This window comes from Ascaphus truei, chromosome 7 (genome assembly GCF_040206685.1).
Source record: "Ascaphus truei isolate aAscTru1 chromosome 7, aAscTru1.hap1, whole genome shotgun sequence".
NCBI classification, from domain to species: domain Eukaryota; kingdom Metazoa; phylum Chordata; class Amphibia; order Anura; family Ascaphidae; genus Ascaphus; species Ascaphus truei.
This window is the reverse complement of record NC_134489.1, coordinates 3,221,719-3,239,550: the sequence shown is the minus strand read 5'-3', so window position 1 is coordinate 3,239,550 and position 17,832 is coordinate 3,221,719. Positions and strand designations below refer to the sequence as shown.

At 40.6% G+C, this 17,832-nt stretch overlaps 1 protein-coding gene and 1 pseudogene across 5 annotated transcripts in view; one reads left to right on the top strand and one right to left on the bottom strand.

Annotated features, from left to right (window-relative positions):
- Positions 1–15,436, top strand: part of ZNF541 (zinc finger protein 541) — a 31,408-nt gene extending 15,972 nt beyond the window's left edge. For all 5 annotated transcript variants that reach the window (XM_075606868.1, XM_075606866.1, XM_075606867.1 and 2 more), the window contains 12 exons: positions 2,127–2,182; positions 2,411–2,567; positions 2,974–3,141; positions 4,157–4,469; positions 6,453–6,516; positions 6,655–6,791; positions 7,342–7,445; positions 8,012–8,087; positions 8,869–8,957; positions 9,786–9,926; positions 11,140–11,309; positions 13,200–15,436. In XM_075606868.1, coding sequence (XP_075462983.1) covers positions 2,127–2,182; positions 2,411–2,567; positions 2,974–3,141; positions 4,157–4,469; positions 6,453–6,516; positions 6,655–6,791; positions 7,342–7,445; positions 8,012–8,087; positions 8,869–8,957; positions 9,786–9,926; positions 11,140–11,309; positions 13,200–13,407 — 1,683 coding nt within the window. In that variant the 3' untranslated portion in view covers positions 13,408–15,436. The remainder of the gene's footprint in view (positions 1–2,126; positions 2,183–2,410; positions 2,568–2,973; positions 3,142–4,156; positions 4,470–6,452; positions 6,517–6,654; positions 6,792–7,341; positions 7,446–8,011; positions 8,088–8,868; positions 8,958–9,785; positions 9,927–11,139; positions 11,310–13,199) is intronic.
- A 286-nt stretch (positions 15,437–15,722) lies between these two features.
- LOC142498605 (E3 SUMO-protein ligase ZBED1-like) lies at positions 15,723–17,285 on the bottom strand (annotated as a pseudogene).
- Between the last annotated feature and the right edge of the window lie 547 nt (positions 17,286–17,832).

Here is a 17,832-nt window from a genome sequence, read left to right as displayed (position 1 = left end):
TGACTGCTTCTGTTCCTGCCCCGCATGAGAACCTTCATTTATCGCTGTGAAAGGTGCAGTATGAACCCTGCATCTACACTACCTGTCCACATTTCAACTGTACACAGCACTGTTTAACGCCTCCTTTGCTGGGGTGGTGCTCTCTGCACCACTCCACATTCATTAGAACAGTGTGGCAGGCCACAGCTCTATAATTTCAGACTGCTAGCCCTGTTTTCTCTACAACACAGAAATACAGTAGTTAAGTATGGATGTTTTACACTCTGGTTTCTGTGCAACATCATGGGATCTATTTATATAAGTCTACGGATGGAAAACTGGGGTAAAATGGTAGCGGAACCCCCCAAAACATCTCCAGATGTATGAGAGCAAAATCCCATTGTTTCCAGTGATGTTCTTTTTGTTTGATCAGGCTGGTTCTGTGTTTTTGCTCCAGTTTTGCAGCCAGGAGATAGAGCTACCTCATTGATTGCAAGCACAACTGTTTTAAAACTTTACATGCCATGGTACACTTTAGGAAACCTTCCATTAATACAGTTATTGGGAATATGTTATAGCAGTCTTTTCTGTTTTCTCTAACCTTTAGTTATTAACATATTACTAAAGTAGAGAGGAAAAATAAAGTGCACGCTCCTTAAGCGTAATATTTGATGTGCTTTGGACCGTGCGCTTGTTTTTTTTTCTTCTTTTCTAGACACTATCGGGCTGTGGTTCTCCCTGAACGCTGCTTAAGGCCGAGCTTATAGTGGAGGTGTTACATGTGCATCAACAATAGTTCAGTTATTGGCTATCGCAGTTAATCAAGTGCCTGCGCGCCTGCAGTCAAAGAGGAGCGTTGACACAGCAGCGTTTTGAGGAGACAATAAATGTTGTCTTCTCGGGCGGCTGCCGCGTGACATCAGTGTCACGTGAGCTGGTTCAGCCAATGAGGGCGAACCAGCTTCGTGATGCATCTGTGACGCGTCCACCACGCCTCCCCAATCTCCTGCAGCCAGGTGCACAGATCACTGGGGCTGCAGGAGTGCGCATGGTTGCGCAGGTAGTATAAGCTCTGCCTAGGTCTCCTACATTTATTTTACATCATCTGAAGAACATCGAGGAGGACACTTCTTATTCTTCCTCCCTTATACCAGGGCTCCCTTTTGGTATACCCATGAGTATTCCATTGTTTTATTGGGACTGCTTTTTTCTCTATTAAGTTGTATGGGACTTATTTAGTCACTGTTTTCTTGATTCATTCTATCCAGCGATCACTATATATTTGACACTTGTAGGATATTTATAGAATGTATTGTTATACAAATTAGATACTAATCACTTTATTGTCACATTTTTACATATTATTCTATATTAGTGCTACTCATTTTTATTTTTTTATATAAGGTAATTCACAATTGCCTTTAAAAATGTATAGTATGTAGCAGGGGTGGCCAACTTGTGGCCCGTGATAAATAATGACATTAAAATACAATTTTAAGTTATACCCCATATTTGTTTTGTGAGCAAACATTTTTGGCAATGAACGCTGTTAAAGATAAGTACAGATCTGTACTGACAGACGCACATGTGGGCAGCCTGCTTCTGTTATCCACCTCCAAAATCAATCCTAACACTGAGAAACTGTTACCTGAAATGCACGTTCACAAATCACATTGAAACATTTTACATTCAGATTCTTCCTTTCTTTTTATTGGGATTTCAAGTTTTTTCTTCTCAATAAAAATGTTTGTAATATTTGTATTGTTTTTATTATCCTTGCTTAATTTTGGCGTTATTTAGTTTAGATTTAGCTATTCATTTTAACCGGATGTAGGGGGCAGTGGGACAGCAGCCCGACAAAAAATACGTGGCTTTTACAGAGTATATATAAATGAAGGATGTGGACATAAATTGCTTGAATAGTCATATAACCGTTTTTCTATGTTTCAGAAACAAATGAATCCTTTCACGGCAGAGAGGCCTGTAATTACATTCATTATTTAGTTGGACTCGGATAATAAAAGATTTGAGGATAGAGCCTGTGAATTCACCAACGCAATGATGTTATTTCTGCGGCTACATATGCATTCACTGTATGTTGAAATCACTGATGCATACAATTCTCTCTTTGTCTCTTTGGCTGTCAGGGAGGAAATATTTATCATCTTTCCAGCAATGTGAAGGAAGAAGATGTCTCAGACTGGTAAGTGGATGAGACAATAGTATGATTTTGTCCATTAATAAATCTGTTTGATATTCTTTAGGTCTTGGTTTTGCAGCCACCTACAGCTTGTCTGCACAATCACGAGTGACCTAGCACATCAACCGCAGCCTAGTCCATAATCCAAGTTAAAACTCCCTCTTGATGCTAAAAGGACAAGCACATTGCAAAACAATTCCGTTCACTGAATTCTCCGTCCTTATTTCCCAGTGACAGAGCCATCAGCAGCTCGTTCGAAGGGAACAAGTGCGAGAGAAGCTATAGATGCAGAGATTGTGGCCAGCTCTTTCACACAGAGAGCGGACTAAGACACTTGTGTTCGCAAAGCAATCCGTGGCCCTCTCACACCTTGCAGCAGGATGAGCAGGTACAGAGAGGGGAGCGTTTTTACTGTCAAAGACATGTTTCATGTGGGAGAAGGCAAGATAATATTTACAGGCCCTGAATAAACATTAAGGGGTAAATTCTATATCCTCTGTTCTGGCCGTTTTCAGATGAAAATTACTTCAGTGGAGATTTTCAGGCAAAACCAGAAGCTTCGGAGTATATAGCATTTACGCCCAAGAGATCTATGTGTCAATAAAAGTTTGCTTTTATGCACTTGCACTGCTGTTTGCTCACTTGCTACATGTCATACAAATCAGGTTTTATAGGAGTTTTATAAACAGACCTTGTTATAAAAGGTACATCAATTATGAATTTTACTTATGCTTTACAATACGTTTCTAGCAGCGAAGTGGTTAAGAAAAAAGTTCCTGATCTTTCCCTTACAGGCGATCGAAGCGGATGGACCCCAGACACCTGAGAGAACACCTGATCCGCAGCGGGACCCTCTGATGTCACCACCATCACTGCCACCTTCTGGGGATGCAGCCTCAGGGCCCCTCGTGATTCCTGTCTCAGTTCCTGTGATGATGACAAAGCAACAAAAAAAGATCAGGGTGAGCTGACTTTGGGAAATCTGTCCTCCATGTATAATCATTTTCCTATAACCACTCCCTATAACTGCTCCCTTTGATGTCTTACTTTCCTGTCTCCATCTACTACTTCCTGTAAGCTCTTCGGGGCTGGGCCTCCTTTTCTTAAATGTTACTTTTATGTCTGAAGCGCTTCTTCCCATTATGTGTTATACGTATTATTTGTTATTTATATAATTATGTCACGTGTATTACTGCTGTGAGGCGCTATGTACATTAATGGCGGTATATAAATAAAAATATACACACATACATATATAACTCCTTGCCAGGGCCGGCTTGATGGCGGTGCTATCGGCGTCACTGCACCGAGCCCCACGGTTACAGAGGCCCCGTGCTCTTCCCCACAACAATTAAACTGATTGTCGGAGGAGAGCGTGGGGCCTCCGTAACTCTCTTACCTTCTCCTGCGCGATCTCTTGCTGTCAGTATCCCTTCTTATGGTGGCACAATGTTAAATGGTGTCATGTTACCATGACAACGTGATGTTACGCCATCAGGCGGCATCCCGTTGTCATGGCAACGTGACGCCCTGTAGCGCCACTTTGCCATGACAACGGGACACCGCAGGACATTGCATGTCACGTGGTGTCCCGTTGTCATGGCAACGCCACCCCATTTGCCGTCGCAGCGCCATGAGGAGTGATACTGACAGCAAGAGATCGCATAGAAGATAAGAGGCCCCGCACCACTGCCCTGCACCGAGCCCCTCAATTTTCCAAGCCGGCCCAGACTCCTCATATAACTACTCCTCTCTATGACTCCTCCACTAACTGCTCCTCTAACATTCCCTCTGTCCTCCCCTATCTCACGATCAGCACCTAAATACATCAATGCAACGTGAAATAGACTTCTCCAGCAAGAACACAAGAGCTACTTAAGAGTCTTGATAAAAATTCTGCTAAATTTCTTGGTGTTGCTAAGATTTTTTTCCCCCAAATGTTCCCAACTCTGACCCTCTTGTTTGCTCATAATGCAGGCAAGTGAAAGGGGGAGTCTGCTGGAGACACCTCACCCCAAAAGAGGGAAGAAGAGACCTGGTATCAAGGCTTTACTCATCCCGCCTCCGCTCGTGGAGATGCACCCCACCCCCTCCGGCTGCTTCCTGAGTCACCTGCGCTCCCCAACCACATACCTGTCCGAGCACCTCCTAAACGGTCTTTTCCGTTACCCACCTTACACCCCCCCTCCGATGCTGAGCCCAATCCGCGAGGGCACAGGGCTATACTTCAGCACTATATGCCCTTCATCTACCAATGCTTGTGCCAACCGGGTGGCCTGTAATGTGCCAGGTGTGAGATGTCGTTCTTGTGACGGGGGGTATCAGAGATAGATCGGGCGCAGACACACATTTCTATTATTAAAGAGAGGTCAGGGACATGCCTCTGTCATAACTTAAAAACATTAAGTTGTATATCAATGATTATGTCTGGAACAAGAAGAGAAGGACTCTTCAAATACGATTCTACAATATATAATGTACAAAAAAATGACAATTTATGAAGGAATCAGCATATCAGGGAGATATGTTTTTTGTACCTTGAATCATTTAATTAATGTAATTATTCTAGGGATACATTTCCATCATAGGGGCTTATTCTGTAAACTCCGTTAGCACTGAACTGTGCGATTTGCACGGAAAGCCCCATTGACTTGATTAAGGCTTTTCGTGCAGATCGTACGGTTCAGCGCTAACAGAGCTTAAAGAATAAGCCCCATAGTCTTTTGGGAAATATCTACAATTGTACTATTAATACATGTAATGGATACATATATCAGGACAACATCTTTTGCACATTAAATAAATGTAATATATGTTGTATATGTAATATATGTATATATATATATATATATATATATATATATATAGATGTTGAGGTATCTGTACCGTGTTAACCGAGGTTAATAATCAAAAATTAATAGACGATACCGTTCTGTGGCTAACGAAATGCTTTTATTTGTGTGAACTTTCAAGATACACTGATCTCTTCTTCCGGCGATGTAGATCAGTGTATCTCGAAAGCTTGCACAAATAAAAGCATTTGTTAGCCACAAAACGGTATCATCTATTCGTTTATATATATATATATATATATATATGCGCAGAGTAGTGCCTATCATGCAGTCATATACAGTAAAGGTGCCAGGAGACATTAGGTTTTATGTCTGTTGTGCCTTAAATAAATGTAAATGGTGCTTAAATGATCATCATTACATCAGGGACACTGGCCTTTTACAGATACACGAGGGACACAAAAGATAATATGTCAATGTCATGTGTCATACTTTGAGAAAATGGGCCTATTATATCCTCCTATAAAGGCAGAGACAGACTTAACACACCTGGTGACAAAGACATCAGGGACCCTAACACCAATATGGACAAAGTAGCCGAGACAATTTCCCCTCATTTGTCATCACTTCCAATGTTTCTGAGACACCTCTAGTATTATTTTTCAGACATATTATGTGTATCATACCTTCAATAACTGTGAATCATATATTATTTGTTATCATTACATGATGTATACATGAGTATCTTACCTTAGTCTTCATAAATAATGTGTTTTTTTTAAAAGGGGCTTTAAAGAATCCACTTGCATGAATAACTAGTTGTATATCAGGCACTCCAGGACTTAAGGCTAAATATTAAAAAAAAGGTTATTATAACATCAACATTTCGGTCCGCAAAGGAACATTTTTCAAGACGAACCGAAAACTTTGTGCAAACCGAAATGTTGATGTTATAATAAACAATTTTATATTTAGCCCTAAGTCCTGGAGTGCCTGTTTTACATTTCTCCATATTCTCTCCATGCTGTGTGCACCAGGGCATTTCCCCATATCCCATCTTCTAATGGAGTGCGGATATATATATATATATATATATATATATATATATATATATATATATATACATACATACATACATACATACATACATACATACATACACACACACACACACAGATGAACTAGCACACTCAAAATAAATAAATTATTAATGGCAACTTATTCGCCAGATCGATGTTGCGTTCGCCAATGGGACCTTTTTCAATATATGTATAGTTGTAAAATCAGTTCAATATTAGTAAATAAAATGTAGAATGAAAAATAAATACTCGCTAAATTAAAAAACAAAAATATAGCTCAAAGGAAAAATAATTAGTCAGGAAACCCCTCCACGCCTGTAGGATGAGCCTGATTGGTACTTTTGGGGTTGAAAGGATTTCTTTAGGACTTATTTTTGACACAGATGTACATTTTACTCACAGACGAAGACAGATTGATCAGCGGAATCCGCCTGGTAAAAGATGACATGGTGCTCACCATCGAACCGTAAGTGGTAAAAATATCAAATAAATTGCTGTTCAGAATATTCTGTAGCTTATAATAAAAAGGCACTTCCTATTCGCACTGAGTTGCGGTATAGAGAAAGGATTCATGCATGTTGACGTAGTTCCTTATTGCTTCAAGGCACATTAACATCGGAGACAGGTTCCAAGCTAAGATACCAGAGCTGCTGGATAGATCATTATTGGATCGGGAGGAGCACAGGGCGTGTCTGGTGTGGAAACCGTGGGGTGACACAAAACAAGTAACACAGAGCAGAGGTATGGGACACTCCCCCTGACTTGGTCTTAACTGGGCACCAGAACTTGGCAAATAAAACAATGTAATTATCTTCCTTATCTAAGATTTTTCCACCCCAAAATTGAGAATTGAATAACTTTTTGTGCCCTTTTAAAATGGCATAATTCTATGTGGGAGGAGGTAGTAGAGGGCCAGTATGTTTTTTATTTATTATAAAATGTTTTACCAGGAAATAATATATTGAGAGTTACCTCTCGTTTTCAAGTATGTCCTGGGCACAGAGTTATAAAAATACAGGGTTAAACAGTCAATTCACAGACATTTCATGGACATGACCATGTCATGGACACTGTATGTGCCAGTGTAAAAGGAAGTACCATAGACAAATTATTATGAAAATGTGCATAAATATATTTTTTTTAAACGTGTGTGTGTGTGTGTGTTTGATTGATTTTTTTGTAACAGGTAACACCAGGACAGTTACAGACAGCAGCAGGGTCTAAGTGACCCTTTACTTAACCTGTGTGCCTCTCTCTCTCTTTAAAATCATTGTCTTCACTTTCCCTGCAGTATCTCAGTTCCTAAACTTGGCCTGTTCCAGTGCAATGCCTGGTGGGGGCACGAACCTTGAACTCGCCCTGCACTGCCTGCACTCTACTCAGGGCAAAATAATGGTACAGTATGGCATACGCGTAAATCTGAACCTCTCCGTGCATATAACCCCAATTGTGTAACGTCACAAACCTGTTATATAACATTGTGGTGCCTAAATATCAAGCTGACAGTATTTTCACTTTGAAGAAGTGCACAAATTTTCAATTGTGTCAATTAGATCCTAATAACATTTCACTGCAGTATTGTATCATGTCAAGGTCTCCTATTGCTCTATAAATCCTCTTCCTATAACTGCTCACTAACTCTTTCTTTTGCTTCATATAACCGCAACCTGTAACTCATCCAATTGCTCTATATAACTGCTCCCTATAACTCCTATTGAACCACCAAACCGCTCCCTGCTACTCCTATTGCTGCATGTAACTGCTTCCTATAACTCCTCCTTTTGCTCCATGTAGGTTTTTTCCTTAATCCTCCTACAATTACGCCTAAAATTGCTCACTGAGACAACACAAAGTAGCTTTATACATCGACACTAACAGAGCAGCATACATTTGACAGTTTACAATGCGGTAGAAATTGCCTTTTAAAACATCTCACAGATCTATAAGTCTTAATTTTCTAGGAAGCCCTGGACAAGCTATTAGTGACGGGGCCACAGAAAGCACTCCCTCGTTCTCTGGCAGATTATCACTATGCTGGTAAGTGAGAAGGCATAACGCATGTTCTTTTTTTTCTACTGTGCAAACTAATTTTACAGATGACTTGTCAGAAGTGGATTACACAGGGAAGGAGCTTTAAGTCTTCTCTTTTGCTGGCAGCCTTTCAAATAACAAAATGCAACCCCCAAAAAAACCCACCATTGCAGTGCTAGGCGCTGGGAATCACCTCTTGTATCTTAATCTGTTTTCTTTAGACGTTAAGCCTCCAGCTTCTCCTGTTACAGTCTGGCTCTGAAATGTGCACGGACACCCAATGGGAAAAGTGTCCCAGGTGCTGGGGAAGCCAGATAACTGCATTTGGAATAACTCACAGAAGCTCATCTGTGTTAATCAGCATACATTATTCGACCTTTAAGTGTAATGCCATCTCCAATAGTTGGCATCTTCCCTTTAAAATCCTTTTTATTTTTCAAATAATTTCTAGTTTATGAATGATAGAGATTTTAGTCCTGAGAACTTTGGGAGGTGACTTGATCAAAGTGGGGATGCCAGCAACACAATGCAGGAGGCTAGTGAGATATATGTATCAAACTGTGAAAGTATACATGTCAGTATTAACTTCACACTACAGAGGTCATTAAGTATTATTAAGGGGAATATTTATCAAGAGGCTCCAAAACTTGTGTAAAAAAATAAATAAAACACCAGATTTTACAGAGAAAAATATTCCATTGTAAAGAATCTGATTTTTTTTTTTTGGAGGGGTACTGTATATATATTATATCCCCTGTCTGCTAAGGTGTGTGTGTTTGCTTTGAAGGGTCAGATTTCTGGACTGTGCCTGAAAAGCGGCTGTTTAAAAGAGTTTATTGTGCACACAGAAAGGACTTCTCCCTCATCCAGAGCCTGGTAAGAGGGCAACTAAACAGGAGATTGAAATAATGATGTTCATGGTAACAACGTATATGTTTACAAGGAATTGCATCTGCCCTATTTATTAATGTTTCCCATAAGCAAAATTGGGCAAAAATCTCGTCAACTTAAAAAACAAATATTGTTTTTTCTTATTTTTTTTCCTTTGTTAAATATTGTAGTTCGTTTGTGTACCCCTGATTAGCAGCAGCGAGACTCTGATAAGCAGACCCGTTTTGTAAGTCTGCATAATCGGATCTCTATGAGCTATTTTGTGGTCCTGTGATTTACATTGAGGAAATATAAATAAGAGATTCCGGTTTTAGGTTTTAACCAGAAAAAAACACCACCGACCGATAATCTTGAATTGACAGTTAAAACTGATAAAACCGGAAATAAAGCATGGATAGGATACAAAAGCAACAGAAAGGAAGTATGGACTCTTTAACAAGTGCACAGATAAACATAAAATCAAAACGTGTCAATCTTTTTCGGTTAACACTGAGCAACACCATATTTTTTTTATTAATAAAATGAAAACACTGAAAAAACAAACACGGATTTCACACCAAATAGACACAGAAAACAAGAATCCCTAAATATTAAGAATATTTTTTGGGGGAGTGCTAGTTCCACATCACCTTCTGTGGACCCCTTGTTTGTAATGTTATTAAGGTTTGTGCTCTAAGTAAAAGATGCTGCAGGTTACTGAAATTGTTGTGTAATATAGATTTAAGCGTTTGTTTTTTTGGGCAGGACTTGCACCTTTCCCAGAGATAGATTTGCAAGGCTGTACTTTCACCTCACGTGCCTTTGCCATCACAGATCCATATGAAGAACGTGTACCAGTGTGTTGAGTATTATTACACCTGGAAAAAAATAATTAAATTCGACCGAAGCCGGGTTCAAGAAAAGAAAGCCAGGAAAGAGCAGAGTGGTGTTACAGAGGCGCCTGGAGAAATGAAGGTGAGTGAGGGACGGCTGTGCTCCTGGAATCACATCTCTCACTTTTTACCTTTATACCTGGCACAGAGAGAAAAACCAGGGATGGAGAGGTAGCATCTTCCTATATGTTGGGTATATTGAATGTTTGCTGCACTATGTAACCCTTGAATACATGGGCCACATTGCTTCAGATTCCCTGCTCTTTCTTTGCTGTTTATATCTGTTAAAGGAGCATTCCTTTGGGAAAATTTTGGGGGGAATCGGGGTAATTGGTGCTGAACTGCGTTAATTTCAGCTCCAAGCACCATAATGCCTTCTGATATCCTTCCGGTATCTCATGGAGGTGTCAAACGGGCCAATACGATGCAGCGATGGATGACGCTGCGGATTCCTTTTGGCCCACATAACTTTAAGCCTCCATATTGTTCCCCCTTGAGGAGACCGTACCGGGGCACCTTCTGGAGGTATGTATATCGGGAGGCAGGAGGTCACAAGGTGAAATTAGCAAGGTTCAGCTCTGGAGACCCCTGGTTGCCTCCAAGGCTTACAAAAAAAACAAAACCTAGGCCGAGCAGCCCTTTTAAGCACATAAAACTGTCGGTTACCTTTTTGTGGCGCAGTTTGTGTCTCCCAGATCTGTATTGAACTTATTTTCCCAAGTTGTGGTATCTTAAACATTACATTTCTTCATAGCTATTAAGATTAGCAGTGTCCTTACACATCACCCTCACAGGTTCTTAGAGCCTTTTCTAGTTGTATAAGCATAATTCAGTGTTGAAACAGCAGCTATCCGTTGTTCTGAGTGTGAGCATTTAAATGAGCTCACTCTAGGGACCTTGTATCAAAGTTTAACCAATGTAAACAGCAGCAGGGTTATCAAACGAGAAATCACACTGAAAGCACTACTTTTCTCTTTCTTTAATTATTCTGTTGTGAAAAGCAAATCGCATCTGCCATGCGGAATGTCTGACATAACAATGAATTATGATGGTTTGGTTATGAAAGGACAGAGGTTAAACATACGGTTTAATGCCGACATGGGTATTTTGTTCAGGTGTTGTATAAACTCTGCACCCCAATATTGCTAGTGTTTTATATATTTAGATTGTAACATTTTACGCACAGTTCCTAAGCCGTAGAGAAATAGAATATTATTGCTTTGAAACATGAACGCGTGATGTTAACTGTCAGGTTTGGAGCAGTACCAGGTGAGGACTCTCTCCATGTCTTGCAGGCTGAACCCATCTCAGAGATCACAGGCACCAAGCATCCAAACTCAGAGGCCAAAGTTAACATCAAGCGACAGAAAACACAAGGACTGAAACACAGCTCTCCATTCAACCAGCAGGACAGAAGCAATGGAGCAGCCCAGCCAGGGGAGTTTGCCTGCAAGGAGTGTGACAGGTATTTGTGGAACGAATGGGCTAAACACAGATTAAATATAAGCATAAGGGGAAGAGAATCCCTGAGCACACCGAGCTTACCATCGGATGGTGGGAGACAGATACACACGTCAGGCTGCACTAAGCCACGATGTGGGATACTGCACCCTGATCTGGGGGTAACTGCCATTCAAATCTATGACAGTTACAGAATAGTTATGGGTGCCCTACTCCACATTGTGAATTGATGAAACACAGACATAGTCGCCTATTTAATACGCTGTGAATAAGCACTACCTTGTTATTTATATGTATTCCCCGCTAATTTGAAAGGGGCTTAAATTTGCAATGCCACGAAGACAGAATAAAATCATGTTGATTGTGCGTAATGTATCACGTTTTCATAGTATGATCATTAGGCAATGACTGAACAAGGGGAGAATTTGCGCTCTTACGGTCACTGCCTACAGGATTTGATTGTAAGCTTTCTGGGCCAAGAGTTCCTTTTCCCATTATGTGCTTTTATGTATTATCCACTTTAAAGTATTTTAACCCCCAGTACGCTGTCAGTTTTATAAAGTGCTGCGTACATTGTTGGCGCCATATAAATACATTTAAAACCAGAGACAGAACATAAAACACAGACAAAGCTCAGTTTTAGCACATCCAGTGAAACTCATACACGGTACAGTGCCTAAATATATATGTATAAATATCTATTAAGTAAAATGGTCTTTTAGTTTGACATTTTTGGCCAAAATTGTTGTAAGCCCCTGAGCCAACTTCACGGCAGACCACAATTCAGGGGTCCCTAACGCTAATATAAATTCTTAATAACCTGTGTAATAACAGGAAGAATGATTTATAGTAAATCTGTCAATATTAGTTGCAAAGTTCTAAGTCTGATTGAAGCCTTTATTAACCTGTACATTACCAGGAAAAGCACTCTGTATTCGAGTTGTCACAACCATCCTGCAAGCAAACAAGTTCCCCTGTGTGGAAGATGCTATGGAGTGAGCCCTTAACCATTTAAATATGGGAGGGGGTGAGCTTAAATTAAGTAGGAGGTTGCCAACCTCCAATCAGCCAAGACTAGCTGAAACACAATTGTGAAATATACTGGACACCTAACAAGCTCCTATTGAACCCCCAAAGTAACCACATCATATATATATGACACTCATATGCTTATATATATGATGTGGTTATTTTGGGGGTTCAATAGGAGCTTGTTAGGTGTCCAGTATATTTCACAATTGTGTTTCAGCTAGTCTTGGCTGATTGGAGGTTGGCAACCTCCTACTTAATTTAAGCTCACCCCCTCCCATATTTAAATGGTTAAGGGCTCACTCCATAGCATCTTCCACACAGGGGAACTTGTTTGCTTGCAGGATGGTTGTGACAACTCGAATACAGAGTGCTTTTCCTGGTAATGTACAGGTTAATAAAGGCTTCAATCAGACTTAGAACTTTGCAACTAATATTGACAGATTTACTATAAATCATTCTTCCTGTTATTACACAGGTTATTAAGAATTATATTAGCGTTAGGGACCCCTGAATTGTGGTCTGCCGTGAAGTTGGCTCAGGGGCTTACAACAATTTTGGCCAAAAATGTCAAACTAAAAGACCATTTTACTTAATAGATATTTATACATATATATTTAGGCACTGTACCGTGTATGAGTTTCACTGGATGTGCTAAAACTGAGCTTTGTCTGTGTTTTATGTTCTGTCTCTGGTTTAAAATATATATTGCCATGCTCAGTAGCACTCCTCTGTGACACTCATATGCTTATATATATGATGTGGTTATTTTGGGGGTTCAATAGGAGCTTGTTAGGTGTCCAGTATATTTCGCCATATAAATACATACAGTTTCCTTAATCTTTGTCCTTTCCTTTGCTTGTAGGGTGTTTGACAAGGTGAAAAGCCGCAATGCTCACATGAAGCGGCACCGTCAGCAGGACCACGCAGACACTTTATCTAAGGCAAAGTGGGTTCCCAAACACCCCAAAATTGTAAAGGAGAACTTTGAAGACACAGTCATTCCTCTGCCGGGTAGCTCCATCCTGCCTGAAACCTCACTCAAACACTGGCTAGGATTTAATAGCTACTGATAACAGTACTGATGCTCCAGAAGTATAGCATGTCTGTATACCTGCTTGAAATTGGTTTTGCAGGGATTAGTTTCTGCACTTCGCTTTTGTTTTTTTCGATCACTGCTGTTTAGTGTTTAACTAAACAGCCGTGTCAATGAAGCAACAAAATAAGCAAAACATTCTCCTTAATGTTAAGATGGTATAGAATATTCAGACCCAAAAAGAAAACATGCCGACTCTATGGTAGTAATAAGTACTGGAAGTAGTATTAGTTGAAACACTTGCAAAAAGACTTCATGTTTCTTATGTACAGGTTTACCTTATAACCTGTTTTGCAGTCCAGAACTGCTTTACATTTTCCTGCCGGAGAGAGGCCTGCATCGCATTGCTTTGCAATGGCAGCAGAGGTTAAGTAAGGGGAGGGGAGAATTTATTGTAAGGCCTTTACAAAATACCCTAGTGTCTCACAGTTAACAGACATTCTTACAATACTCATACAGTATGGATAATCTTCTCAAATAAGGTAATAAGTGTTTGTGGATTATATCCTATTTTGTGTTAATTAACACAGTGTCTGGGCATGGAACACCTTGCAGGGCAGTTAGCACTAATAATTGTTTTGTATCTATTAACATGGACACTAAACATATTCCAGTTGAAATGAACAAGTGCTCAGGTGCGAATTGCCAGAGGTTGTTATTTAAGTCATAGTTTTATCAGCACAGAACTATACAATGGCCAAAGTTTGTAGTGCCCTAATATTCACAGTTATTTTGTCTGCAGTTTTGTCCGGTGCACAGAAGAGAGTTTTGGAAATAAAGGGGGTGGTCAATTAGTAAATGAACAGGTTTCATCACTTTTTGATTCATTTAGAGCAAAGAAAATTACAAAAGGCATCTCTTCTTAAAGATCCTATGGAGGAGTGTTTTTAGGCTACACACCCATGTTTCTTGCTCACGTTCTTATCTGACTTTATGAATACCCTTAACCCTTCCTTCCCTTTCCTTTGAATAAGCAGAAAAACAAATAGATGAAACTTGCCCCACTTAACTTCTTCTTGGGTTTTAAGCCACTGCTAAACTTGCTTAAAATTATATCTTGATAGTTGTTCCAAGCAACAACAAAAAACTGTTTAGATTAAAGAGCCAGACTTTTCTATTTTTGTGGTTTTAGGTCTAGTTTCTGGAGGGTTTTTTTGTTCAAAGTTTTTGTGCAATAAAAAAAAAGTCATAAATTACAGCTTCTGATTATTGGTTCAGACTGTTCAGTCTCTTCAATATTAAATAAGCCGTGATTAAGTCTTCTGGACATCATTAATATTGAGACACTAAAACCTTCCCTGACATGAAGAATCGTCCAGAGTAGGTGGGCCAAGTGGTTCGTATCTGTCATCAATTTCTATGTTTTGATGACCACTTTGCAGGAACAATACTCCCTGCAACTAAACGCTCAACCTGTACGTGTCAATGATTCCATATTAGTTGATTGCTTTTCTACAGACTAGTGCAAACCATAAGTTATAAAGGACATTTGGTAACTTTACTAAGTCTACTTTTCTGACAGTTATCCAAGTTAGTATGAGGTTAAACTGACACATCCTATTTTACCACTAATCTTGGACATAACAATACTGTGTATTTATAAGATTAATTTGGTGCATACTGTGGTATTATTCATTTATTACTTTATTTTTTTTTAAACTTCCACAAAAAATATGTCAACAAAGATACATTGAACTACGGTATACATAAATATAGAGTTTTGCTTAATGTACAAAAATACATAACATTTATATTTCAATAATAGCGTCATTTAATGTGGTGTGCAGGGTGAATAGGGATTAAAAAATATCTATAATTGTAGCGTTCATACATAACTATGCAGCCAAAAGGACAGGTTCAAATTAATTCTTTAAAGGTTGTGGTTGATTGCATCCAGACTACATTTTAGTGCAGATAAGGTTTGCAACACATTGCTGGCCTCCAGCACTGAAAGGGATAAAATGCTGCCAATTACTTGCACAGAGTTTCTGGACTTCCAACAAGCTGGACTTCCAACAAGCTATCTGCTTTACAAAATAATTGTCCCCCTGCATCTACAGTACATGGATATCAAAACTGGACTTGAACTGTTAAGTATATCGCTGTACAATAAAGCTTGTGAACAAAACAAAAATGTTAAAAGTGTTAGAAGACTTGAAAGAATTTCTGAACCAGTTTAAGACATCTAGAATGCATTTGACTCCAAAGAGCTCAGTTACCTGGGGCAGAACTCACAAACCCGTCTGAATGAGCCCCCCAGATAAATGAGTAACTTCCATTTCACTTGTTTTTTTACATTTCCAATAAGTTAGAGTTCTGGTGTAAGAATAAGATCTGGTCCATGTGTTCGGTGGCTAGACAGGCCCTATGCTGATCCAGAGGGATCTGTTTAGCAGCAAAGGCACATTCAGGCTGAACTGCAGTTGTTGGTATGACAAGGTACTGACAGGCCAGTTTGGCCAGTGCCGGGAAGCAATGCTGATTTTTCTTCCACCAGACCAACGGGTCTGTACTGCATTTGCAGATTGGTTCTACAATGTAGTCCTCCAGCTGTTGATGTACATCTGGCATGCTCTCTCTGGGGTCTTTCCCAAGGAGAAGGTCGTACATGTTTTGAGACTTTGCACCAGTAGTTTTGTCCCTCTGAACAGACTGTTGACTGGTTCCATCCCATTCTTCACTCTTGCAGTGTAATAGTGACAAAGGGTGGGTGGCAGAAGGAAGTGGAGGGTCACACGCCTGCAACAGAACGTTCTTTATTCGCCGGTGCAGCTCAATTCACGCCCCAAGTTTAAGAAATCTTAGCTCTTTGAAGCGAGGGTCCAAAAAAGAGTCAACCGTGGCGTGCTACCCAACAACTTTTCCTTGTACAACATGTCCCAGTGACGGCACATTTCAGACAGTATGACCCGCAACAACCTTGACGATGCTGTTACACTCCTCTAACTGCTGACCAACAGTGGTTAAGATGCCATGGAAGAATGATAAATTGCTGCACACTATTATAATCAGAAAAAAGGGGATACAACTACCGGTGCTCCTGGTTCAGGATTCTCTATCAATCCATGGTATAACGAAGGGAAGAAAGTCAGGGCTCCACGGATTTGCTCAATAAACTAATTTATTGCCAATAGACTTAACGTTTCGGCCACACATGCCTTTCTCAAAAGCAGAAATGGCATAATTATTGTTTCACTATCTTACTGTAATTTTCTTTTCCGGAGTAACATTCCATGGCAGTGCACACCAAAGGATTGTCACGCTGCGCTCACCACAAACGACTAAGACCGCGGGGCTGAGGTGGGGATGGAAAGACGCCGACCCACAACCACGCAGTCCGGTCCGGAATGCGTAGTCCAAGTCGTAATAGCGTAGTAAGGTTGGAGAGGTCAGGGTAATCAGGGTACTTGCCGTGGTTCAGTGTTGGAGAGTGGAGGATGGTAGATATCCGTTAGCCAAGGTCCAGGATTTGCGAAGGCAGAATGGTCAAGGAACGGAGCCGGGGTCAACCATTGGAGAGCGTGGGAATCCGTAGAGCAGCCAAAGGTCAGGACAGGAGAGAACAGACAGGTCAAAGGCAAGCAGGGTTCAAGGCACAATGAAACAGCAGCAGTGAGCACAATGCTCAGCAGGGAAGGAGTTTATGCTCAGCAGGGAAGGAAAGGCAGGACTAAGTATATAAGGGAGAAGGATCCAACTACCGTGCAGGGGTGTGATCCGATCCTCCAATTGCATCAGGAAGGTAACTAGCTGGAAACAGCATTCAGGTGAGGCATTCCTGGGTTCTCCCTTGATTGGGTGCTGGACGGCACGTGCCCGTGATTCCTCCCTGTGGGAGACGCCGCCGGCAATCATCAGTGCGTGCTCGCACCAGCTTGGCAGTGCGCGGGTGAGTGGCTCTGCTGTGTGACGCGTCAGACGGGCGGGATCAGACGGCGGCTGCGGCGGCGCTTAGAAGGATTAAGTCCCACCTTCTAGCTGGGATAGGATAGATCAAAGACTTGCACCTGTAGGAGGACCCACATCTAGGCGCTACTCCTTACACATAGTCTTTTAGTCTTAAGCTGAAACATAGAACATACACGTTAATACAACCCTAAATTTAGGGCCCGGAGATTTATGCACACTGGCATGGAACATTACTCAGGAAAATAAAATTATGGTAAGATAGTGAAACAATTTTCTCCGTTCCTGAGCATATCCATGGCAGTGGGCACCAATTGGAAATGCCTAAGCAGCACCAAATGTGGTAGGTAAACAGATAAGTCATATTGATACTGCATACAGTTTTTATTTTTTGACGGAACAACCGCATGAAACACTTTGCAGCCAAAGCATGCGTCTGCTGAGGCCTGCACATCTAAATGATAGAACTTACAAGTATTTATAGATGTCCATACTG